Source organism: Falco rusticolus, chromosome 7 (genome assembly GCF_015220075.1).
Source record: "Falco rusticolus isolate bFalRus1 chromosome 7, bFalRus1.pri, whole genome shotgun sequence".
In the NCBI taxonomy this organism is placed as follows: Eukaryota; Metazoa; Chordata; class Aves; order Falconiformes; family Falconidae; genus Falco; species Falco rusticolus.
The window spans coordinates 25,456,079-25,482,878 of NC_051193.1; the positions used below are offsets into that span (position 1 = coordinate 25,456,079).

A 26,800-nucleotide genomic window follows, 5' to 3' on the forward strand; every position below is an offset into this window, starting at 1 on the left:
TTCAGTACCAGAAGGACACGTTATTCTTGTCTTGTCCCATCACTAACCAAGCGTGTTCTTCAGTTATATGAGCTTTTCCTCAACAATGTAGCAACGAGATCAAAAATCCAATTACTTATCAGTCCTCTTATACTGTTTCTTACAGTTTGAGATTCTTTTCTCTCTCTGTTTTGTTTTTTGTTTGGTTGGTTTTTTTAATTGTGTTTTTTTACAGTGCTCGTGAAAATTAAATAGCCTATTAAGTGCAGTGATATCAAAAGTATTTTAAAAATAATAGCTTTGTGCTTAACATGGCTTAGACTCATTTGAGGAAAAATCTCTGAACATATATCTTTGGAGACAACTCATGGGTTTTTTTATGATCATCTTTTTTTTTTACTTTTAATGAGAATAACTGTCCCACAAAGTAATTGAAAAGATGGAAGTGCTGAAAGGTCTGGATAATCGTGTCTAACGTTATCTATGCAAGTTCTTTGCCAATCTTCCTGCTCTGTGAGAGGTATGAAACCACAATGAGCATGATAAAAAATAGCTGAGGTGCCTTAAAATGCACTCTCTGCATACCCTGTTGTTCCTGGTAGCTGAATGTGATTTTTAAGCCATCAGTTATTTCTTTTGTTTTTCTTTTTTTTCATTGCATTTGTCTAGATGAACTCTCATTTTTTTCAGATTGCATCAATTTATAAGTTGTCTATAGCTGTGGTTTTTTTGATCAATTTTATAATTTCATCGGGTTTTTTAATTGCTGTTTTTATCTTAACGAAGTACACTTCTTTTATTGTCTCTTTCTAAAATATGCCAATGCCTTCCTTACTCTTTTAGACCTTGGGGGGGTGGAGCTATGCCTTTCCAGTTGCCCATGTCTTTTAATATAGTTCTGTCCAGGCCTTTGGATGGCTGATATATTTTTCTGAGTTGATCTATCTGAATTAAACATGCATAGTAATGCACATCACCTTCTGAAATGATTGTCAGAAAACTACGGAAATACTGCAGAAAATTGCTGTTTTCGATGTTTATTTTCTTTGAAAAAAAAACCACCAAAACAGTTAACCGAGGATGTGTTTATGCACTTCTGTTCCTTAAATTCAGATTTCTTGTCTTGACAACATCCATGTAGGAGGAAGACACCCTGCTTTGTGTGCTGTGTTAAGAATAAAACACTTTATATGTGCCTTGTACCAGCTTTGTCTTGTCCTGCTTTTCTCAGTAGAGAAATATCTTTATCCGATTCAGGCATCTGGCCTTTTACATCTGAAAATTCAGTCGCTTGCCTGCTTCCTTGTGTGTATATATATATATGTGTTTTATTATTAATTTTTTTTTTGAGAACGTTTTAGCTTTGTCTTTCTTGGGTTGCACCTTTCACTGCTTGAGCTACACGAAACTTTCCTAATGAGGTGGGTGGGAGTTTTTAACTAACTTCAGCTACGCCTATTTTGGAATTATTATTTTTTTTCGGTCACTGACATGGCTTCCCTAAAATACCAATTGCAACCTTTTCTGTAGTCATGTCTGCCCCAGACAAGCCATTTGTGCTGTGTATGGGAGCATGAATATCAAATTTACGGGGTAAAAGTGACCTCAGCAGAAGTATCGTGCTCCTTGCTTTACCTGTCGTTGTTCCCTGCCCACTCCCCCCACCCATTCGCAGTTCCAGCAAAGGAAGCACTGTTCTGCATCGGTAGGGCAAAACCAGCAGAACCTCTGGAGACTTGGAAGCTTCTTTTGCACCAGCAGCTTTCTTCTGGATTGAATCAAAAATATTTTAGTAGCAATTTTGATCTTCTGAGTTTTTTAATGATGGCCTTAAACTTCAGTGTTGGTTAGTTTTTTACAGCTGTGAAAGACCTTTTCTGAAGAGGCCTCGAACCTAGAACTCTCAGGGATCAGTTTTTTGAGTCTCTAACACATATGTCACACCATCCTGTGGTGACAGTCTCTGGCAGTTGTAACTTGAGAGGACTGAGTGGTATGGGCTGCTTCCTTTTATAGGACGATCGCTGCAGATTCATCCCAAATCCTGTCTGCAGAGTGACCATCAACTTAATTATTTTTCTCTAAGCTTCATACATCTGGGCTGAAAGCTATGACATTCTTAACACGCTCAACAGCGATTCTTGGGACATTCCTTTGCTGTTAGCACCGATGGCTGTTTTGAGGGGTTTGGCATTTTTGGGGATAGCAGAGTTATCGCGGCTTGCTGCCAGCCTACCGAAACTGACTCCGTTTCTCTCGGTCACTGCAGCGTGCTCACCCAGAGCCAAGCTGCATCAGCACCTTGTCTTCAGTAAGCTGCCATATGAGCACTTGTTTTGTTTTTATCTAGCATTGGTGCTCACAGGTGCCCTATACCTTTCCACTTACGGTTATGAGTCTTAAGTAAAACTCATTAGCCTCTTTTTTCCTTTCTGTGCTCCTGGAGAATTTTTACAGTACTTCTGGTTCTGTCTTCTTATTCATGTGCATGCCCTTAGTAGGGGAGATCAAATAAAAAAATGAGTAACAAGTATTTTTGTTATAACGAATTAATGTTGCTTTCCAGTATTTAGAGAGTAACTTAAAAAAAAAAAAAAAAAAAAAAAGATGGGGGGGGGCAACCTTTTACTTATTTACAGTTTGTTCCCCAGGGTCTCAGAGACGCATATTTAGAAATTCAAGCCATATGCTTTCCCTGTTTGCTATACTGTCTTCGGGACATATAGCCCTTTAATTTACTTATATCTCTCTGTCAATCTATATCTTTGTTTATATGATGCCTTCCCTCAAAACAATCAATAGATAATTTTAATAAATAGTTTTATCCATAATTATAACATATGCAACAATTTTGATACTTGTTTCTGACATCATATTCTCTATATCTGTTTTGCTTGTGGCACAGAGAAGGTATTTTTTCTTTTGACTGGTATCATACAAAGTTCTTTTTATTCTGTGTATCCTTTTTCTTAAAGTAGTTAATGTTTTCCTGATACTGTTTTCCTCCTGGTAGGCCAAAAGCAAATACACGGTCATGAGAACTGGTCTCTGTCACCTGAGGAATTTGAAACATGGGACAGACTTTACAGGATTAAGGAAAGTGATGGAGTAAAGGAACCGATATTGCCTCAAACTCGGTTTGAAACCTTAGAAAACATGGAAGAAATACCAGTGAGTTTAACTTAAATATGATGTTTCCTTTGACATGAGGCCTAAAGGATACCTTAAGTAACAAAGTTAACTACAAATTTGAAAGACATCTATATTAAAGATGCAGTTTTCAGAATTATATGTAGGCTTTTGAGGTTAAGAATTTAGGAATTAGATATTTGAAAATGGTCTTCGATGTTAGGTCTCCAAATTAAAAATGCATTAAAGAGCCTCTCAGTATCTGTTAAGTTCTATTATCTGGATATTATCAATATCCATTAAGTATCCTGTTTCTAAGGATTTAATGCAGGATGCTATATTCATCATGATGGTATTGTATCTGTGCTTTTTCATTCCCTTGCTTTTGTAACTGCAAAAGTGTTATTGAAATGAAAACCAAGTTTTACAATCTCTTTTCTGAATCAGAAAAAATATGGTGTTTTTCTGTCAGTTTACCACTTAAAATAACCTGTCTTCCATGAAAAGGTGTGACAACACAAATTGTGGAATTTTTTTGGTTTAGACAAGACTTAAACCTTTGTGGTGATGTTTAGGTAGTTCTCTGCATATGGAGTATTTATTGTCCCTGACAGAGAAGTGGACATTAGTTTTGCTAAACAATTTCTTGATTAAAACTTCCTTGTCAATCTTAATTTCAAGCTGCAGGAGCATGAAGAGGAGGAAACTCACAAACTTTCCTTGTCTGAATGGAGAATTTGGCAGAATCATCCTTTTCCTACATTTGTGGTTGATCACTCCGATCGCTGTTACCATTTTATCAGTGTTATGGAAATGATAGAACTGATGAGATATGAACAGGTAAGGTGTTTATGTTCGTCTGGGTGCAAACATGCACAAGTATTTAATGCACAGTTAGAATATTTTAAAAATAGTGAGTGCTCTAGTTCTGTCTGGTCAGCTGAAACAAAAAGTGGGGAAGTGTTTGTGTGGAACTAAGTTAAGCATTGTGGAATGAATAATGTGTATGTAATTTTGTTTCAAAATGCCTGGCACTGATATTCTCTAATTCTTAATCTTTTCCACAGAAGTTGTTTAAAAACAGTTAGTGTTTCCCTACACAGGAAAAAACAAACAAACAAACTCAAACCCACCCATAAATCATTCTTTTTTTTTAATGCATCCAAGTATCAGGTTTTTTATAAAAGGACATTAAATACAAGAACTATATATGTCAAGGAGCAAGTCACCAAAAGTGATATTAGAATTATTCCAGAGTGTAATAGCAATAGGAAATAATTTTATATCATATATGTACGTCAAATGCATTCCATAAAAATGATGCAGGAATATATTGCATGTTTTAAGGTCATTGTGTTTTGAGGCTTTTTGGTTTGTTTTCTGTGAAAGCTTTAATAACCTAATTGCTCCTAAGAATTAAAGGATAAGAGGAGGGCGGACAAAGAAACATGGACGAAAACCATTTGGGAGATGAGAATTTTGTGTACTAACAGTTATAGATAGCAGATACGCCTCTATAATGAAGGGTGCATACAAGGAAGTGTGTGTAGAGGTGGATGCACTGACACTACGTGAAGACTGCAGTTGTTCACCATGCTATTTTTCCCTCCAGTTTAGCTCTTCCGTGTTCCACACATACTGCTTTTTAGTGTGTTGAAATTTTCTAGGTCATCAGAATCTGTTGCTAAGCTGCCAGAGTTTCCAGAATAACTGGACTAATCAAGGAAGAGAATAGAGACATTGTAGTTGGGCTCCTTGCTAGGGAAGTGTATTAATGGAAAGTTGTAAATAGACTTTCAGAGCTAAGATAAGCTTCTCTACTTCATCACAGAACAATGGCATTCTTGACTCCTTTGAGAGCCTGTGTTCCCAAGCTAGGGTCAAGAACATATTGCCAGAGAGAAAGGACTTTGGGGAGACCTCAGGTATAGAGAGTTGAAGGAAGTCAGGAGGCAAAGAAATGGTTAAAAAAATTAAAATTGTGTTTCTAATTGAGGACTTCCCTCCCCAAGATCTAATCAGGCACTTGAAGTATTTGCAGCTTAAGTTCCTTTCGTGAAAGCGTGTTGATACCTGAAGTCTGTTCAGGCTCCCAAGTGCCTTCAAAGTTGTAGATGCTAAATCACCACCTGGCACCCTTAATATAATGTCCCGAGCAAATTTATTTGTCACCGAGTCTTCAGTCTTCTCCCCCAAACTCTGCCAAAGTAAGTGCCAGAAATTATAAGCGAAGCAGAGTATCAAATGCTTGCTTTCACAAGCAAGCTTTTACAGAACTTACAGCGCTAGGTCTGCCGGCTGTCCCTCGCAGGAATGAGACAGCCCAGCTCACCTACTTCTGCTCTCCACTGTGTAGTGAACAGAGAGGATGTCCCTTCAACAGGCGGGGCCCAAAACTGTGGCTTTTTACACTGTGGTCATCGCTTTACATTCTGCTTAACTCTGATGATGGCCGTCCAGCATAGGCAGGGTGTGTGGTGATGTGTTCTCTGTGCTCTGCTCAGAAATCCTGCTGCTGCATGCCATCACGCAAGCCCTCTCCCCAAGTACTTCAGAGCAGTCCTGCATACACCACATGGCAGTGCTGCAGAGTCTGCAGTCTTGGAAAATGCTGGAAGAGCTGCATCAGAAAAGAAGGGATACAGCTATTAATTGATAGCAAATGCTAAAGAGTTGGTTTTCACTGTTTCTAATTTAGCAGCCGAATGTCAGCTGAATCACGATGCACTGTAGGTAATGTTCTCGCAGTCAAAAGGCTGGGACTGCCTGTTATGTCATTCACCTGCCTCCCAGCTCAAAGTTTCATGCATTATCTGGATTGACTTCCAGACAGCTTTCTCTGATCTGTCTTAACTGGTCATAGCGGAGACATCGATCTTTCTTATCGGTTAGAGGAGAGATCATAACTGAATGTCACTGGCATGCTGAAAACACCTTCTGTTGACTCCATTGAATACGAGAGGTTACAACATGACATATCACTCCACCCTGTTGAATTCTTCTAGGGAAAACCAAAGCACGAGCAGTAACAGTGTCTGACAAGGTTGACAAGGCAGAAGCTGTAATTGGCACTGACACCCGGTTTTTAAACTTCCGTGCTTATATCTAACCCAACTTGTCAAGGTTCAAGGACATCAAAGCTTCACCAGAATCATTTCACTAAAAGCCAAGGACGCAACATGTCTTAATCTATTTTGTCAGCACTGACAGTGGTTTCTTATATGTGAGTTTGATTAGTACATTCTTTAGTCATCCTTGACTTCTCTGAAAGGCACCAATAGCCTTTCCAAGACGTGATGTGTTCCCACTGAAATTCCCCAACGGGAAGGGAAGTGGGTGATGTGCGTGATTTTTGCAGTGGCGTTGCCTTGGAGCAGTCACTGCACTGCGGCAGTCCCCACTCATCAGGCAGATAACACCAGCAAAAACTTCTTGCCCTGCGATTTGGAAGAGAGCAATCTTCCATGCTGCTAACGCCAGAGCAGGTGTGAGTGTGCAGAAGGTGGTTTTGGTTTCCTGTAACTACCAATCTCATCCTAATTCAGTCTGCCTACAACTTCAGTTCTGGTGAATCAGAAAGAAAAATGGGTATAATTATATAGTAAATCAAGCCAATGAACTATTCAGTATAATTTATTTTTTTAAATATCTGTGTTATAAACCATTTCTGTTAGCAAATGCTGCTTTGAGGGCTGTCACTGTTACCACAGAGCAGTTTGGACATGGAGCTCTCTGGCGCAATCCAGGCCTGTGTAGATCAGGTGGCTGGGGCTTCAGCAGGTCAAGCCTTCAGGATCTCCAAGGTGGGAATCCCACAGCTTCTCTGGGCCCCTAGTTTGGCATTTGATCACCCTCATGGCAAAAAAGTTTCTAATATCTAATTGAGATTTCCCATGTTTCGTGTTGCGCCCATTAACTCTGGCCTCAGTATACCTCCAGGCAGCCTGGCTCCCTCTTCCTTCTGCTTTTACACTAGATAAGACTGTAATAAAATCCTCTCTTCTTAAGACTGAACAGAGTTCCTTTGTCTTCCTTGTGCATCCTCGTGCTCCAGCCCTGTGACAGTTCTGGCTGCCTCTGTTGGATTTAATCCAGTCGGAGATACTTCTGTACTGGGGCCCCAAATCTAGCCTAAGCCTTCCAGGTGTGGTCTCACGGGTGATGCACAGAGGAGAATAATCGCTTCCCTTGCCCTGCTGGCAGCTGTCCTGCTAATGGAGCCGGGGTGCTATCGTCGTTGTTGCCACAAGGGCACACTGCTGTCTCATTTTTCTGTCCTGAGGTTTCTGTTCCTGTTGAGGACCCTCTGGACAGCAGCCCTGCCCTCAAGCATGTCACCTGCTTCCCCTCACCTGGTATCATCTGCAAACTTACCACAGGTCCGCTCTGTACTGTAGTCAAGGTCAGTAATAAAAATGTTAAACGTGAAAAACCTCTGAGAAACACCCCTAGCAGCTAGCCGCTGGCTGGGCTTCATACCAATCCTCAAAACTCTTTAATCATGGTGGTCCAGCCAGTTTTCCACCCACCTTTATTGTCCATTTATTCAAACCATATCCCGCCAGTTTAGCCAGGAGATTATGTCAGAAGCCGTGCTAAAGCCGAGGGAAACAACATCACTGCGCTTCTCTTGCCCACAAAGCTGGCTACGTGTTTGTAACAGGTAGTCTGGAATTCTTCATCCCTATGCGTTCTGTATGTTTGTTGGGATATTCTCTTGAGAGCTTGAATGTTTTCTTACTAGTTTGATTTGAAGTTTGTGCTTTAAACTTAAAATTAATGTAGCATTCTAATTTCATACATTTAGATTTTCCTTACGATACAGTATTCCCAACACTATCGTATATAAAATTGTTCACATCAGGATCTTTTAAAAATTAAGAAAGCTTTGCCAAAAAGTGGTTATGCCACATCGCCCATAGCCAGATGTACGAGGAGGCATGGATGGTTTGCTTTGACACTAACTACTACACCAACTATCTATTTATTTACTTGCTTATTTATTTATTTATTTTGGTTGATTGCTTGTTCTTAGAAGAAAATATTAATGAAAAAATGGAAAAGTAGAGCAAAATTAAAGGAACTTGAGAGATTTGTAGGCAGTGTTTTGGGTTTCTGCACGCCTGCTAAGGTGTGTTTGTATAGGTGGGTGTGTCCTGGCTGTATTCCCGACTGAGCTGTCAGGTATGGGAGCAGCTGTGCGGGCAAAACTCACTGACTGGCTGAAGTGTGTTTGCGGGTGCAGGGCTGTACAGTGCTGGCCCCGAGCCTTTTTCACCACTGTAGTTTTGTGAGCAGTTCAGCATAGGATTGGGAAAACCTTGAGGTTTAAAATCGTGCTTTTCTACCAGATTTGACTTCAGGCCTGTTTAGTATCCTGCTCCGTTTCACCAGGAGACCCCACGGATGCATTGTGCCTGCCCGAGGCGCAGGCGGTTCAGGGACAAGACGGCTGCTGTCTCCTGCATTAGCTTCATGTGCTTCTGCTGTGGCTGGATTAACGGATCCCCCGGCGCATGACGTGTACTCCATAGACAGCACAGAGATCCAGATGGTCTTAATTCAAGCTCGGTGTTTTACGGACTACTTTGACCTAGGCATTCGTGATGAAGATCATTTCTATAGCAAGTTTAAACTTTCAGAAGCTTTGCTTTACTGTGGTGTTTTGATGTGTTTTGAAATTGCAGGAAGTGTTACTATTAAACAGTAGGATGGTATAAAGGGATATTACTCCAATCAAGCCTGTTATGCCTAAAATGTTAGTCTTCTATGGAAACAATATTTTTTTTTTTTAGCAGTGATTCAAAGGTTTTTGCATGTGTGCACTGTGCACACCAAGTTCCTACTATAAATATTCTGTTGCCAAATATACCACTGCTAATCTGTTTGACGTTAATTTACAGTTCTTAATAGCAGAGGGATTTAAGACAAATACAAGTCAAAGCTATTTCCTTAAATAACTAAGATACTGAACTTCAAACCGCAGTTCTATTGATTATTTTCTTATTGAGGGATAAAATAGAAAACCAGGCAAATCATTATTTTACTATGAATAACCAAATGATCTGGAGGTTTCTGATGAAACTGATTATTTCTTGGGAAGAATCTCATTCAGAGATTAGTAATAATACGAGCCAGCTCAGGAGGTGTTTGTGTGTTCTTGAGGTGTGTTTTCTATTGCAGAAGAAAGCTCAGGAATTCACTGGGGTGTAGCTTTCCTTTCCTTGTGTTCATGCAGTGGTTCCAAGAAACCTCCTATGCAGTTGTGGTTTTGCATAATAGATTAAAAAAACTCAATTAAAAGCTTTAGATACTTTTAAATAGATGAAGTGAAAATGTTTGGAAAAAAATTCTGTTGTATTTACTTGCTCTTAAAAACTTGGAGAAGAAGTTGGCACAATCAAAAGTAAAGAAGTAAAATCCTAAATACGAACCCTGCGATGGGCACATCCACTGCAGAAAAGCCTTTAATGCCTGTGTGGCTTTATTACTACAGCAACGAGAACTGGGCAGATGGGATTGGATTTTCTACTAGCTTCGAGCAGGGATTTTTTTTGTGTAACATGGTAACAAATCAAGTTGTCCTTATGCAAAATAATTCAATAGCTTTTAAGCATTTTTGAAAATTAAACTGTACTGTTTGGAAACAAGGTCAGGGTAAAGTATTATTTTTTATTGAAATGGTATTTGTTCAAGTTTCTGAGGATAAGTAACAGGAAATATTGAAGTGCCAAGTGCATTTTTTTTTTCCTGGGAGGTTTTAAAAGTCATACTATCAAATGTGGGAGGAAGACTATGGGTGTCTGTTTCCCACTTCAAAGTGTGAAGTAATTATCCTCCTGAGAAAGACAAAAGAAACCCCAAAGACTCCCAGTAGAAGGTTTTTCTCTCTCTGTTTCACTCAAGTAATCTCTGATACCACACACCTTGGGAAACAGGGTTTAGAAGGTGAACCTGGAAGAACTGCCACTAAAATCATCTGTCATTTATCATCTGTCATTTATCATCGGTCTTAGGTTGCCTTGAAGGATTCATTGGATGAAATGCCTGATGGCAGGAAAAATGTATCTAGGTTATCCTAAAATTCCAAAGAACTGGAAAAGGCTTTGCATGATTATGAAGCTTTACATCAGACATGTTTTGGGGGAAAACACAGTGTTTCCAGCCAGCTGTGACTTTCCAGGAGACACTGAACGCAAAGTTAAAAGTGGTTCAAATAAGGACGATGCAATGTTTGTTTGGTTTTTAGACCTTCATTGCCAGCAGTATGTCTGGTTAAAATCCTGATCTGAGATGTGGCAAGACTTCTTCCCCAACCAGCACCAAATTAAGACAACAAATGACGTTCAGTTACAGCGTTTATGAGAGGCAGACTGATGCATCTTGTGGAACTGCTGGCTTGGTCTGCGGGACACTGAATCTGGCTTAACCAACAGAGAACAGATAATCAAAGCAAATAATCTGTTTTGGGATTCTCAAAAGAGAGCTGTGCAGGCATGGCCCAGCTTGTTCTTTATTCCAGAAAAACCCAACAGGAACACACTTCCTAGCAGGAAGGTGGAAGGATGTTTGTTTTGTTCGTAGACAGTAAGGCTGCCAGGGAGACCCTGCGAACCTAAAAATGTCAGCTCTCCAATTAAAATAGTTTCTTTGTGCCATATTGATTCTTCTGATCTTGTTGCCAAATTATTTGAGCCTGAACGCTAATTGAGACCTGGTTTAGATTGTTCAGACCTCTAATTGCAGGTGCTTTCTGTTTTTAATGATCCTGTGGGGCTTTGTGCTCACAGTGAGAACAGAGAAGTAAGAGCGATTAGGCAAAGGATTTTGGGGTGTCAGCCATGTGCAAGGTACAAGGGGATTGAGCAGACTGCGTGGCACCTGGAAGGGCTTAGCTGTGTTAATTTGAGATAACTTATCTACTGTGTTGAGGGGTGACTCAGTGTTGCTTTATAGTGCTGCATGAAAGACTCCCATAGCCTTTATGCCATGGGTTCAGGCATACCAACCAGAAATATTCTTTCCACCCAAGTTAAATGGTCTCAGTCTTTTGGAAAATGTGCTATAATATTACATCTTATGGAAATCAAATAAAATACCAAGTAATATAGAGCTGCCAACTTAAATCTACAGAGAAGGGAAACTTCATGTGCATTCTGTGGTATGGTATATTTAACACCACTGTATAGAGCTGCTTGCCCTTTGTAGGTTTTTATTGTAATGTATGCACTCCTGAACCCCCTCCCTGCTGTCAGTAGAGTAGTAGAGTACATACCAGTTCTGGCCACTGTTGACTTCTGTTGGTTTTGTTCCATTGTTATTTTATTTGTTTAGCGGGGTGTGCCTGTGTACAGTAATTTTGCATTTAGGTTTCTGGATTTAAAAGGGTTATATGCTGTTTTTCAAAAACTGTCACAATATTTATATATGTGAATAAGGGGTTGGCTGTTCCTTAACTTTTTACAGAAGACTGATTTGGCAAAACTTTCACAGTAAGCGTGCCAAGTGTAAACTGGCCATCCATTCGTATAGTCCTGGAACTCCTACAGGAGCTACTACACACCAAATACCTTGGAAGATAATATTTCAGTTTTGAGAGGGGATAATATTTTTAAATTGGTTTTAATATTAAAATAATGCACTGGTGACAAACCTCAGTGCAACGTAATCACATTAATTTAGAAACACTGAACTGCTACTGTAGTTGAAAAACTACTTTTAGACGCAGCAGTCCTGCTATCTGCTTGGATATACCTGTTGTTGCTGGTATTTTTAGTATTGGCATGGAAATGCAGTAAGCCTAGGAACTTTTTGTGGTCACTGAGATTCAGGAATGTCTTGCTATCCATATTTTCATGGAAATTATGTATCAGTGTCTAGGTCATTGCTGTATATCTCCCTGTAGCGTGCTGGGTTCCCCCCTCCCTCTGTATATTTTTACAGCGTTTAGCACAGGGCCATCCCATCCTAGGCTAAGGAAGTCAAATAGTAAATGTCAGCTTCACCTGTCTGTAGTGTCAGGAAACAGAACATCTGCAGTCACCAGGTCAGACACCTCTAATCCTAACTAGCTATCACTTCTGTCCAGGAAGTTTTATAAAATAAGCAGTTACTAAACCAGAGATTAACTTATTTTCAGATGGTCTTGAACATTCACTCTTGCCCCTATAGCCTCTTTAATGATACCTGTTCCCCAAATTGCTAGCATACAGACCCTGTATTTTGCTAAGAAATCTCTCTTTTTTAGGGATCTTTTGAGTGTTTTTATTGTGTAGCTGTGTTTGCTGTGTAGGCAGATGCTCTCTCAAATTAGAGTATCAGCAAAATAAGTACAAGCAGACAAATGAATAGTAGCCAATTGCTACTAAGCAGGAGGAGATGGTAGCTCTTCAAGAATTCCCAGCTGTTTAGATCAGCCCGGGTGTCGCAGGAGTAGGAGGTGTTGGACACTGACTTGGGTTTTGAAGAAAGTTGTTAGTGGCTGTGTGAGAGAGTTAGTGATTCCTTCCAGGCAAGCTGCCTGAAAGCAGAAAAGCGATAGAATTAATAACTACATCAATAAAGTGATACTGTTAGGAATTAAAATACCACAGCTTTTGTAGAAGGAAATTGTGGGTTTTATGTCCCTTAGGCTTCTTTCACGAATCAACTAAATATTTTTTAAGGGTCATCTAATATAATATATTTGAATTTCAAAAAAAGGTTTTTGAAGGTGTTCCTTCTCCTAGAGTATCTTCTGGAAACCATCATGGACTAGGAGAGATTGATTATTCTGTTCACTAACCCATCCCTGAAAGGTATAAATAGGGGCCTGTGCTCAAATGCAGGGTGGTTAGCCATGAAATCATGTAAGCATCAAAATTGTTTAACCTATTTGTAAATCATTCAAAAAAGTGATCATTTTTACAGCAGTAAAAAATTATTTTTAGTAATAAAAGTAAAAGATGATCATAAAGAATCAAGATCTAAAAAGTGGGCGAATTAAATTCCATACCAGTAAGTTCAAAGTTGAGTGTAGGAGAAACCTGCATCACCCAAAAAAAGTGATTTTTTTTGGAAACTTCTGTGTAAACGTTAGTTTAATGATCACTGTTACTCCAAAAAAGGCTTAGAATTTCAGAAATCTGTAGGAAAGGAATATAAAATAAAGCAGAAAAAACTTCATGATAGTTAAAATATGTCGTATACCCATATCTCGTATATAGTGAAATTCATCCACTGCCCTTAAGGTCATTGGTGTAGATGTAACTTTTAGCCAGTGTAAGCTCATAGTAAGTGGCCTAGGCGGGCAGATGGACATGTTTTGGGGAAGGAGCATTCTATAATGTCTTTATTCCAATATTTTTCCCAGTTCTTGGTCAAATACAACAGACTGGTTAAAGCAGCCTTTGTCTGGCAGCTGTGGTGTTTGTCCTCTTGCATTCTTGGGTTTCAGTCTTGTTCCTAGGCACTAATAAACACTATGTAGTACATACTTTTATGTTAAACCTTAGTATTTTAATGCCTGCAGCCCAGCTTGCCAAGCAGGTGAGCAGGATTCCTGAAAGGCAGAAGCTCTCCTTGTAGGAATAAGAGGAGCTGGAGGGGGACTGCACGCTGTCATTTCTCTATCCTCCAGAAGCCTTCCATGGTAATTGAAGTGCAGTTTAGCTTCCTCAGTGAGTGTATGTGTCATGGTTTAACTGGGACATATCTGATAAATTAAAAGCAATAATCACAGCCTAGGAGATATTTGTAAACAAAAAAAGGTGTTTGTGGGGAGTGGGTAAGAATGGTCATGGCTGAGAGCATTTGAGGCACAGCATTCTGTTGTCCAGAATACATGAAAGGCTGTCTCTGCATGTTGAGGGTCATGTGTGAGGGCAAACACAAGGGTTTTCCCTTGAGTATTAAGGGACCAGCTGATCACCTACAAGGGAAAAATTGTAACTACTTGTCATTGGAATAGATTGGAATATGCTGCTTTGATATCTGCTTTACCTACTCATGCAAAATACTGTAGGAAAACCACCAGCCTTACTGTTGTAATTTTTGTTAATATTCATGCTAAAGCATAAGTTAACTGGAAAATATACCCATGTGATTAACTGTGTTTGACTCCATGGGATTTAACACTCAGTATGAAAGCTGAAAATCCAAAAGCTTTTCTTCCTGAGATCTAACCCAAAAACTGTTCAGAAAATAGGTTCTGGTTTGTGTCAGGAAAGACTTAAACACCAGTTGTTCGTGCTGCTTTTACCTCTGTTTCAATCAAGCTTTTGATTGAAGAAGTTGATTGCTAAAATCTATATTTTGTCTGTTTACAGACTTGTCTTTTCATTTATAAATAGTGAAATCGCCAGGGTTTTGGCAAGCATCTGAATCTCGTTAGAAAACATACATCCAAAGCAGCTTATGAGGAGAGAGAGGTTAATTCTGATTTTGATAGTAGATGCCTTAAATTTAAATGCTAGAAAACAGCATGTATGTGTGTATTTATATGTATATTTATATATTAAAAATTAACATTTTAGTATCTTAAGCTTACTTTTTCCTTTCTGTTTTCTGTATCTGAAAGGCTATCGGTTTTTTAAACCAAATCAGTAATTCTAAGCAAGGTCACTGATTTAATATCATAAGAGAGATGCCTGGTTTTCTGCTCCTGCATGACCTATTTACCGAGTAGCTGGTACGCACTGGAGCTTACTGGGTTACAGAAAGACTGATCAGGTAATTTAAGATTCTACAGGCTGTACACATTCCAGCTAGAATGTGATAATTATAATTCTGTCCTTTCACTCCATCAGTATTAACTAGACTCACTGGGAGAAAGTATTTTGTTTGGGAGAAAGTATTTTGAATGACTGAGTTGAACTAGAACAGTTATATAACTTCATGTAAGCCTGAAATTAGGTTACTAAAGTTTGTCCTAGATGCTAAATTTGTCTTCCGGACTGTTGTCCTGGTACACAGCAGTTCTGCTGGACTCTTCCTTGCCTCCCCTCCACGTTAAAACATCATCATGGATATATGCAGTGGCCTAATGAAGTCCTTAAGTGTAACAACTCCTCACTCCTCCTGTTTTCTGTATTGTCCCCAGTTATTTATTCACGCAAGAAATTTCTGTTGTGCTCTCTCTGTTTAAGTTTCTTTAAAGATTTTGTCAGGGACTTTTAAAAGCCTTTCATAAAGGTGGGAAGATGGTATACATAACAGCATCTCGATTTATTTTGCTTGTTGACCTCTTAAAAAAAATCTAATGGTTTGGTAAAGTCTGATTATTTTGTGTTTTTTTTGTTTGTTTTCAAAAGCAATATTGACCCTTCTGAAGAACACTCCTCCAGTAACATAATATTATTCGTTACAGCTTCTACCAATTATTCATTATGGAGATAAAGTTAGCAACCTATTCGTTTCCTCCCTGACCATTACAAAATGGCATCAATTTGCCACCTCCTAGTTCCTGAAGTACACAGGCAAGAGATTACACACCACCATTACCAATTTAGTAACTTCATTCTTGAGTTTCTGTAGGTCCTTTGGGTTACATGGTATAGTTCTGTCTCCTCTTACCATCTTAAACATTCAGCTTCATGTTGGGCCATATGAAAACATAAATTATTTGCTCTTACCAGCTCTGCCTCTGATCCAGTTGTGATTTGAATTATCCTTTTACCCGCTCACACCCCTTGTCGTTTCCTTCAGGTCTGATTAGTTTTAGGTTGCTTTACTTTGGGTTACCTAAACCCACAGAAGACTGTAGAGCCAAGAATGATGTGCGCTGCACCTCTTTGACGTGTACTGGGCAGGCAAGAGCATCACCTGCTTCTGTTTCAAAAAAGTTTAGTGGTTTGGCAGCTAATCAATCTTAAATCCATTTAATACACTTTGTGCTCTTCTAATGCTTGGATACTTTAATTTAAACATTAGCAACATCCAGTCGTTACTTACGTAAATCGAACATACAATTATCAACCCTGTTATCTTGTCAACCAAATGTGTATTCTCCTCAGATGACATTTGTGAAATTAATTGGACCAGGTTGCGTTGGTTGTTGCTTGTTGCTCTTCTTTGATTTCATACAGGGACTTCCATATCTTGATTCTGTGTTTTGACAGAGCTTGAGGGAAACTAATTATTTAGAACGCACACGTATCAAAACATTCCTTTAACTCTCTTATAGTAAATGTTCTCATCACCATTTAGGTATTAGGCCTTCTTAGAAGCCGGCTGGTATAGTCTGAGGATCTCCTTGGAGATCTCCTTTTAAACCATTCTAACTTTGAGTTACTTTGGCTATGTTCATAAATGGATAGCCTAAGCATAGGCACCAAGTGTGTAGCAGCTGAGTAACATCTTCTGTAGTGACAGTGTTTCCTAGCCCTTAAGAGACGGTTCTCCAGCAGCTGACCTTCCTCTCCCTGCTCTGCTGACCCGGCAGGAATTGCATACGTTGTCGCTGAGATGCCAGTGTCGTTGCTGTAAACAGGGTTTGCAACCAGCTGTGCCCCTGACGCCAAAATAGCCTGTACACAGATTCTTCCTTATTTATTCTGATTATCATCCTTTCTGTAGCGTGTGAATGAAGTTAGTGATAAAATCTAAATATTTGTTATCATTATTATCATTGAGAGTGAAAAAATACTGTTGGTACTCAATAGTATGCTTTATGTATTGTAACCAGGAAGGATCCACAGCTGTGTTAGGATGCAATCAGTCTTCAGATGCTCAGAAGACAGCTTTGAATCCTGTTTTCAGGAATACATTAAGACAAGCCAGGCAGCAGTAATTTTTAGGCATGGTAATTTCTGCCTTGTGTGATGGGGTGGAATGACTTTCCAGAGTATTTTTCAAACCTTGTTTTTCACGATTGACTCCTCTCGGTCCCCTAAGGACTGTAGCAGTAAAAGGTTGTTTAACAACAACCCCAGATGTACCATCTGTGGAAACTTTGACTAATTTAATTTCTTCACAATCTCTTTCGGAGAGTTGTCCCAGGGGTCCTGGTTCTATCAAGATCTTGATGTCACACTGTCGTTGGTTAGAAGAGCTTTGGAAGCTTTCTTAGCAGCTCAATTACACAGAGACCAAGTGTTGAAGAAACGAGAAGTCATATTCTCTGTGAACGAAGACCAGGGGTTATGCCCATGGGAGAAGAGTCTGCACATTGCTGGGGTACATATGATAGGGAGTGAAGGGTCTAGTTTGTGAAGAGCTAGAGAAGGTTGGGATGCTACTGGAAGATACAGATGATGATGTTTGAATAGTGAATATCAGCACAAGCTGAGGTAGAACTGCTCAAATAATGTTCTCACGGGGCAGTGAGGAGGGTTCAGGAGGCTATGATTATGAAGACCTTAATTTTTTCCTACTTATATATGGTAGGATTTTTGGAGAATGTTACTCGTATAGGAAGCAGATAACCTCTTATTGTAAAAGTCAGTTTTATCACCCACTGTTCTATAAATGTGTCCTCTTTAATTTCAGGGATTAATGAGTCTAGAGATTCATCTTACTGAACTGCCACAAAATAATTGTACCTTCTGTTTAGATTTTACATCCCCGTTTTTATTTTTAATAGTGAAACGGGTTTGAGCTGTGAAGGCGTGTTTCAAACCATTGCTTTCAGAGCCTCATTTCAGTCTTACTGTTCCTTTTGGAGATTGCATGCCTTAATTTTGAAATCTTAATTTAAAAGGGAGAGTGAGAAGAGCAATAAATAAATAGCTTTTCAGTCCAGGTACATACCTTGTATGGGTACCTAACTGGGAGTGATGTCAAAGTCTATTGTGCTTTTTTCAAGTGTATTTTTAAAAGAGTTCATTGCCTAGGTCAGTGCCATTTTGAACAGAAGATTAATAAGCATCTGGGAGGGGGAAATAAGTTGGGAGTATGTAAGTGAGAAGATCTTAATGAGCCGTCAATGGCAATAGCCAAATTACAAACAATAGTACAAAGAGAACAGAGAGCTCCAGGCTCACCTGTGCCTGAGTAAGGGTTTCTTCTGCTCACAGCACCTGTCTCAACTTGCTAGTCCTCCCAGAACTACAGCCTGTAAACATTAGCCTGTCTGAGGACAAAGTGCCTTGCACATTTTATTAGCAAAGTGATCTTGCTTGCTGTTAAGGTTCTGAGAACTGCATCTTAACTGCATGACACGGATGCTCAGTGCAGAATGCTGTGCAGTGGTGCTCAGCTAAATGCCATCTTTATTCATGCACGGTATCTTGTGGTCTTCCTAAAACGTTCAGCTTTGACTACCCAAGCACGGATTTGCTGTTACTGCTAGCAAATGAAAGTTGTGACCTTAAATGCAAAACGCTTCACCCTACCGCACCCCACACCGCACTCCCACTTTCTAATAACCTTTCAGAGTGTGAAGACCTTTTTAACTTCTTTTAAATATCCTTAGGACAGGTCCCTGTAAGCTTGTATGTATTTATAGTAAATATTACACTGTGTTTGTCAGCAGGGAGATTGCAGCTATGAACTGGAGATTCGGCCTCACTTACATCTCGAAGACGTTAATGTTCAAAGGAATAAAAGTCATGTTTTGACGACCAACTCCACATTTGATCAGAAAGCATGCTCATCTAGAAAAGATATGGCACACAGATCAAAGGTAAAACCCTTTCTACCTGATACAAATGATGATGGGAGTGACTTTTTTACCACGTTTAAAGTAACAAAAGCAAAGACTCTGAAGAGAACTTCTGGATTAAATTTGGAAGTGCCTGTGTTGCCTACGGATACTAATACTTCAGCTTCTTACTCAGCAAGAAGGCTTGCTCTGCCTGAAAATACTGACCAGGGCAGTCCAAAGGATAAGGAACTAGAGGTGACGTTTGACTTAAATGCATTTATTGACCTATGTGACAACAGTGAAAATACTGTAATTCATGAAAGTGCAGCAATAAAGGAATACAAAACTGTGGATAAGGCTTGTAGCTCACTGGGGACAAACCATGCAGCTTCGGGTTATAGTAGCTTCACAGCTGAGAAATCGCCAGTGTTCTCTGACTTATTTTATCTTCCTGAATCATACATGGATTCCTTTGCGCTTGTGACAGCATCTGAGGGGCCTTCATGGTTGAAAGAAAAATTTTCCCATGTGAGAAGGCTTTTATCCCAATCTCCTCCCTCTTTGAATAGTGATTTTGAAAACACGATGAGAAATGAAGAAACAGTATGTCCTCCTCAAAAAGGTACTTCTGGCAGTTATTCAGAGAGACTGCAGGACAGAGTCTTTCCTGTGTCCCCAGAAGTTGATCGTTCACTGCTGCTCTTTGAAAATCCTGAACTGAAAGTCACCAGTGAATTGTGTGATTCTGTAAGTACATGTTTTTCAAAAACTGTATCAACTCCTAAGACTGCTGCTGTTAAAGCCAAAGAGGAACTTCACTGGAACGACAGCTTTGATAGTCTGTTTGACAATGAAGAATTCACTGAAATTCAAAAGAAAACTCCAACAATAAATCACACTCTGACAAATAACCCTTCAAATGAGTATTTTGTTCAAAAAAATAAAGAAGATCTTGAAATTAACAGGAACAATGTGATTATTGAGGAACAGAAGAGTATGCGTTTATTTGAAGATGAACACGTTTATGGCACAAATAATGGAAGGTTTTCTATGAGCAATAAGCACGTGGTCGGGCCAGATTCAGGTGAGAGTGTCGTTAGGCCAGTTGCAGAGCAAGGCTGCGACTGGTTTCCTTCAGAGGTGTGCTGTGTGGGTGCTGACAAAACCTGCAAGGAGCAGCCAAAAAGCAGTAAAACCACAGCCACGGAAATGCCAGGTGATACTAGCGTGAGCGAGCTGTTTCTGGATAATGAGAGTCTTTACGACTATTCTCAAGAACTGTTTTCTGTTACCTTTGATCTGGGATTTTCCATCGAAGAGTGTGATAACAAAATCTTTGAAGAAAATACAAATACTAATAATATCATAAAATTAAAGAGTGCCTCGGGGAGTCATGCAGATGTGAAATCCACTCAAGATGGAAAAGAATTATTGAATGGTGGCTCCAGACTTGAAACATCGCCGAAGCGGGATTGCAGAACTCCTGAGAAAAGAGACTTTTCCACACTATTGCCGTGCCGGAGTGGGAGCATGAGTGATAGGGAAGGGACGGAGGGTGGTACCGCTGCAGTACCTTTCCTGGAGTCAGGAGGCAGAACGGGAAGCAGATCACCTGAAGCTTTGGCTTCTGCACTTTCTACTCCAACAGGTAAAAAGGTTATGAATATTGAAGCTATCAGAAGAATTCCTATGGCTGTCTTCTCTTAGTGCCAGGGAGGAAATTCTAGAGGTGCCTCTTACAGATATAGTAAATAAAAGCCCACGCAGGCAGAACTTTGCAAGTTCAGCTGTTGAGGCACTTGATTGCCCTTTAGGAAGAACTGAAAACCTGGAAGAGACCAACCTTCATAGTTCACCTGTGACTCCTGCTAAAGGTAGGGATTTCAGTGGTGCAGTTAGTTCATACCTTCTTGTTTAAATAAATAGAATCCAGTATCTTTTGGATCCTCAATTTGGTTTTATGACTTAGGTGGGAAGGATGAAAGGAAAAGGGAATAATGATTGTAATACTAGAAGCTGGGTCAATGAGGAGACTTTCCTGGATCTTAACCTGGCATACAAGCTTAGCCAGTTGAGGCTGAAGTGAGTGCGTGTGTACTGGAGGAAGTACTTGGATTTAAACCTCTTGTACCTCTTCACAAGTTCTAACAGTGCAGCCGTGTGAGACACAATTGTGTGAGCTAGAGCTGCCTTTAAATCCCTTTCTTAATCTTTTCTGGATCTGTTGCATGTCAGTCACTGAATCCACACCTTCTTGCTTTCTTCCTGAGGAACAGAAACTCTGCTGATGGATTTCTTCAGTTTAGTTGCATGATAACTGACTTATATTTAAAATTTTCTGATTATAACTTCAGCACAAACCCAGATTGTCTTAAAAATGTGCACTGCTTGTAGGCTTTGTTCTATTTTTATTTCCTCCCTATTCTCTGCTCTTCTGGTTTTTTTCTGGTTTAGCACCAATGTACCGTAAATATTTCATATTCAGATATTACCAATATATAAATGAACGTTGTTCTTCACCCATAGGTCACTTACAGATCATGTTCACACCCTTTGTTCTATTTATCTCTGAATAACCTTGAATTACTTTCAGAATATTTCAGGCTTCATAGTACTTGGCCTGATTCATAGGGCACAACTGAATTTTTCTGAATGATTTTGTTACTGTCCTTAAACACCAAAACAAAGCATAAACAGTCCTTTTGATGGTTAAAGCATCTTTTTTTCCTTCTCTTTGAATTTGTCTGATAGGCATCATGATTTCTGAAGATTATTGTTGAATACTGCCTTTCTTCCTGAATCATCACACCCTCAAATTGATAAGTTAGTTTGCTGAATTCAAAAATTGTAATCTGTGTAATGAAAAATAGTTATTAAAAAAACCCCAACCCCCCAACCCCCCCCCGCCCCCGAAACAAAACCACAGAAAGAAACAAGTTGCTGTCTTAGAATTGCAGGTTTGAGAGTGAACTTTGGTCTGGCTGTTAAGGGCTTTGTCCAGTCGGGTCTTGAAAACCTCCCCGGATAGCATGTGTTGTTGAAATAATAGTTACTGCTATTTAAAGATGTTATTTTAGAAGTGGAATGTTTGGGAGTTTTGTGCTTTTCCTTCAAGAAATTCAAAGCTTTGACTGATTTAATTAGAACCAACTCTCTATCCCACCCTACCCTGCCATACTCCCGAAGAAAGAGAGTTAAAAATAAGCCAGGGTGCTGTAGCTGCGGTTAACCCCTGCTTTGGGGGAGGAAGGGGGTCATCGTGGGCAGCGTATCGGCTGCACCAGGCCCGGGGGCTGCCTGGCGGAACGGGAGCCTGGCCATGCAGAGCGAGAAGGGAGACCTTGTGTTTCATAAAGGCAGTCCTCTGTAAGAACAAAAAAGGCTGTAGCTGGATGAGGAATTGGAAAGAGGACTTTTTAGGGAGTTCCTCAGTGCACCCAAACGGTATGTTGTTACAAGATGCTTCCAGAAGCACAACTCTTATTCAACTTTTAAGGGCTTTTTCTCTTGGTTTCATTTTTCACCTCCCTTTTTCTGTATCTGCACTGCCAGGGGTAATCACTTCCACTCAAGAGACTCCCCAGGGAAGTAGGATTTATTGTACATCTCAGCTGGAGGTTATTTATTTTGATTAACAGGCTAAAGGGAACAATATTTGCCACAGATCCATAAGTAATCTCCTTTGTAGGTACTTTTATAAGAGACAGATTTTGACTGCTCAGTTATAGCAATATTGTATTGTGAAAAATGCATTTTCTTGTGAATGTTGTTTACTATTTTTTCTGTAGGAACCAGCAGTGAGAGTGAAGAAGAGATCGTTTTCCGGAGAAAAAATAGGAAAAAAAAGAATGTTTTGAAGTCTCCTGATGTGAGTCTTGGAAAGAGAGGGAGGAAAAAAAAACAACAAAAAGATGAGAGAAGCAAAATGAAGTCAAACACGAAAACAGAAATCCTCTTTGCAATTATACTTATGTTCTGTTTACATAGGTCATGAATAATAGTGATTTTGAATCGCCAATTCGTGCCGTCAGGAAACGTCGACAGCCACTTAACGTGGTTAGTAAGTGCTTTGTTGTGACAGAAGGAAAATAATGCAAATTCATTTATGGAGTATATATTTAAACATTTACTCTTTCTCCAGTCGGTAGGCAAGTGTTCTTATTAAAAATATTTTATGCCATCTGACCTAAAGCGTATTAAAATGTAATTGCTTTCCTGCCTTCAGTTCTTCCCCGAGGTCTCCAAAGACGATTTTGCAGTTGTTGTTTGGCAGTGAAGTATTGCTATGGGCCGGAGAGCTGAGCCTCTCCCTTTGTGAAAGGCAGTAAAATAACTCCTACTCCACAAGGCTTTGCATTGGGGGGGGGGAAGTTCCTGTCAGATTTGACCTGATTTTTCTTCCAAATAACATGTTTTTCTGTTCTTTTGTATTTAATAAGATAATTGGGGTTATCGCATTATTTTGCCATAGCAAATCAATCACAAAAAGATTAGGTGCTGCTTAAAAGAACCCAGATGTCGGAGTTTGACTGTGTAATTAAAGTATTGCTTGTTTGAGTTTTATTCATTGAAGTTTTTGTTAAATATTCCTGTAGTCGGACATGTCCAGTGATGATGACAAGGATTTTCAGAAGAACTCCAGTAGGACCATGAAGAGCAGCTCAGCAACCTGTAGCAAAAACCAGCTGAGAAATACAAAACAGCAAAAGGTCAATAGCAAATTTACATACAAGGTATGTGACATGACACGTCTCTCTTAATACGTTGAAGGTCATACTTGGAGCAGTTTGCATTCAGGTGGCAATGTGGATAATGGCTGTGCTTTGTCATACGTGTGTGTGTGTAAGTGGACGTTTGCCACATTGCAAAATCTAGCTCAGAAGAATGTGTCTGTGAACACAAGCAGTGTGTTACAAAACAAAACCAAAAAGGAGACGGAAAGAGACTTGGTGAGATTCTACTTTGTGTTCAAACTGCAAGAATGAACTGAAAACATTTTCTAATTTGTCTATATATTTAAATTAAAAAAAAAAGAAAATGCCAGAAAAGTTTCACATATTTCAGACAAAAAATTACGGTGTCATTAAATTACTTGTTCTGGAGCCTGTATGTATTTTATGGTCTAAAAAATGGAGCTCCTGTCTATTTTATGGCCTTTGTAGGCACTCATGGTACAACTGTACTATAGTAGGCCTGCAGCTGGGCAGTTGTTTGTTTTTAAGACATGGTTTAGGAGGGTTGAGGCTTGTTGCTATTTCACTCAAGTTTATTGCAGACATTTGAGATGAAATCTTTGAAACACTGGGTAATGACCTGAACCTTCACATCCATTGCCTGGCTCTCAGAGGAATCTGCAGGGCCCTGCATAATAATCTTCTGAAGGAAAATAACAATTTACATTGCAAGTAGAAGATACTCAAAGATTAGTCAGACTCGGGAAGCTTGGTTTCTTGTCCAGAATTTATGCTATTAGGATACTTGATCATATGAATTTACGACTTACGCTAATGGTTTCAACTTTGAACATGTTAAGATAGCAATGGTCCCTCGCCCCAAAACTTAATTCTTAACTTAGCATTTTACATTTTAATCTGTCACTGCATCAGGAATGGATGCAGGAGAGGATGTAGGGCCAGAATCATATATTCATAGTAAATTGAAAAGCTCTTAAATATACATTGATGTGGAGATGGAGACTTTCCTATAGTATCAGTATTTTGTGTTCTGGAATAGAAAGAATGAGGTAGATGAAAAATCCATTTTTCCATGTTTTTTTTTTTTAATGTGAGACCAAAAGGTTCATGGAAAGGGAGTGTGTATACTTAGGAAATTCTACTCTTCCTTCACGTATCGTCTTAGCTAAATATCCATAATGATGAATATGTCAGAATTTCAGGTCTACAGATGATCCAAGACATCAAAATCATTTTGATCAGTCCACCGCCTGTTACGGCGTTCAGTGTACAGAAGTACAGGTAATGGAGCTGTAAGTGCAGCAGTGATCTGCAGTTAGATTAACTGAGACTATGAGAAGTCCCAAGGTGACCAAAATAGCTGCTGGCACTGAATTCAGAGACTCAATAAGGAATTTAAGAACCTGGTAATTTATTGTTTCCCAAGTGTGACCAGACTCTTGCCTGTTAGTTTCTGGTGTCACAGCGCTTTTACACCACAGGGTTTGTCCTCTCCGTAGTCCTTCACTAGTTGTGAAGTCCCTCACATAGTCTTAATCACAGGATTGAGACTAATTGGCAATAGCATTGAGAGTTCTTTCCTGTAAACAGGTAACCTCCAGTGTGTTTCACAATAATCAAAACTGTTCTAGAAAAGGAACTACTAATAAAGCCTGTCATTAAGGTTTACTAATTGATATAAGCAAATAATTAAAAGACTTGGGAAAATCTGAAAATCAGCGGTGTCACTTACTGTAGCACAAAATGTCCTAGTCTTTCGTGTACACATCTAAAATTCACAGCTTTGTGCTTTTTAGTAAAAATAAGGCAAACAAATCATTCTTCTAGAGTAATTGGGATACATAATGCTTCTAGGGGCTTTTCGTGTTTTACTTTAGTACTTTATAGCTGAAACTATAAGAGACAAAGTTAGCTTAATATAAACTGTCTCTGAGAAAACAACTTCCTGAATTCATTTGTTTTGTTTCCATGTGCATTCTTGTGAACTTAGTACCAAGGTTTGTGTCGTGTCTCCTGGACTGCAGTTCATGTGTGAGTGCTTCATCTTCCCTGAAACATGACCATTTCTCCATAAGGAGTTGGCATTGTCTGATGAATTAATGAAACAATTCTAAATCCTAAACAGAGAAGGACAAACCAGTGTGAAGTCTGTATCTGAAGCTTCTAGTGGACTTGGGTTCAGAGTAATCCAGCACTGCGAAATCAGAACAGATTTCTGAAAGCAAATAAAAAGAGTAAAACTAGATTTGTAAGTTACAAATTAACCTAATATTTTTGGGTAGCTTAGCTACAGCGTGTTAATAAACTCTGCCCGTACTACTAACTAGCTTGGGTGTAAACAGTGCTACACGCTGTGGTTGCTTTTGGCCAGTGCTTTGAAATGGACACCAGCTTCACTCTTCTGTGCTGGTGGGACAGGCGTTTGTGCGCTGGCCTGCGTGTCGCTGACCCGCGCGTGCTTTCCTTCACCTCTTTTCAAAGCCAGAAGCCTAGTAGCTGTGACGACCTAGACAGCTGATGTTCAGAGTCACGAACTGATTTAATCAGAGGTCTCATATGTAACGTTAGTTAACTGGGAGCCAGCTTCTAACTAAAATTTTGTTTGGATTTTTTCGCTTTTTTAGAATGCAGCAAGGCAGTTTTTAGATGAAGAAGCTGAGCTGTCCCAGCAAGATGAAGATGCTGTTTCATCTGATGAGAGTGATGATGCAGAGGATGAGCTGAACTCTTCACTTGCTCAGTTCTTGAACGATGATGCAGAGGTCACACAAGTGTTAAACAGTGAGTGAGGAGAGTTGTTTATGGTTTTAAGATAAAGAGTGTTGCTTAGCAAGTGGTGTGGGAGAGGCACGGCCGTTTTGCTAGCTAATGTGTCAGCTAGTAAGCAGTAACCTCCTCAGCTGTGATAAATCGAGTGCTTTCCATTATCTCTTATTACCTTTTCTGGTTTTTTATTCGCATGGGTTTCTTATGTACTATGTTCCTCACTGGAGTCTCTACTGTGTGATGGCTTTGGGCTGGCCGGAGTCAGTTCTTTGAGGACTGTCACCTCTTATGAAGCATCAATGCTCCATCATCACTGAACAGAAACACAGTTTTCCATTTCACTTAGAAATTTCTGATTCCTTCAGGTCTTCTGTTACAGAGAAACCTAAAACGTGATATGAAATAACAATAGATAAAATTACAGTGTCGACACTGTCACAGCTGAGAAGGTACTGCTGTTTTTTGGCCAAGATGGTTTACTTACCCCTGTGCTTACGAACCTTGTCCTTCCCTGGAATATTTAAAATTCCTAGGTGTTGCTGAGGATTTTCCTTCTCCACTGACACTGAGTTGTTCTCTGTAAGATCCTGTGTGGGCTTCAGTAAACCCATCCCTTTCTCACACAGTTCCTGAAACCAGTTTTTGCATCTGTTCTGGGAGAGACTTAAAA

The 26,800-nt window shown here is 39.5% G+C and overlaps 1 protein-coding gene across 1 annotated transcript in view; it reads left to right on the forward strand.

Annotated features, from left to right (window-relative positions):
* FANCM (FA complementation group M) overlaps positions 1–26,800 on the forward strand; it is a 75,715-nt gene that overhangs the window by 42,321 nt on the left and 6,594 nt on the right. The window contains 7 exon segments of the mRNA XM_037396172.1: positions 2,993–3,150; positions 3,790–3,948; positions 18,560–20,318; positions 22,459–22,538; positions 22,658–22,726; positions 23,266–23,403; positions 25,989–26,145. Coding sequence (XP_037252069.1) covers positions 2,993–3,150; positions 3,790–3,948; positions 18,560–20,318; positions 22,459–22,538; positions 22,658–22,726; positions 23,266–23,403; positions 25,989–26,145 — 2,520 coding nt within the window.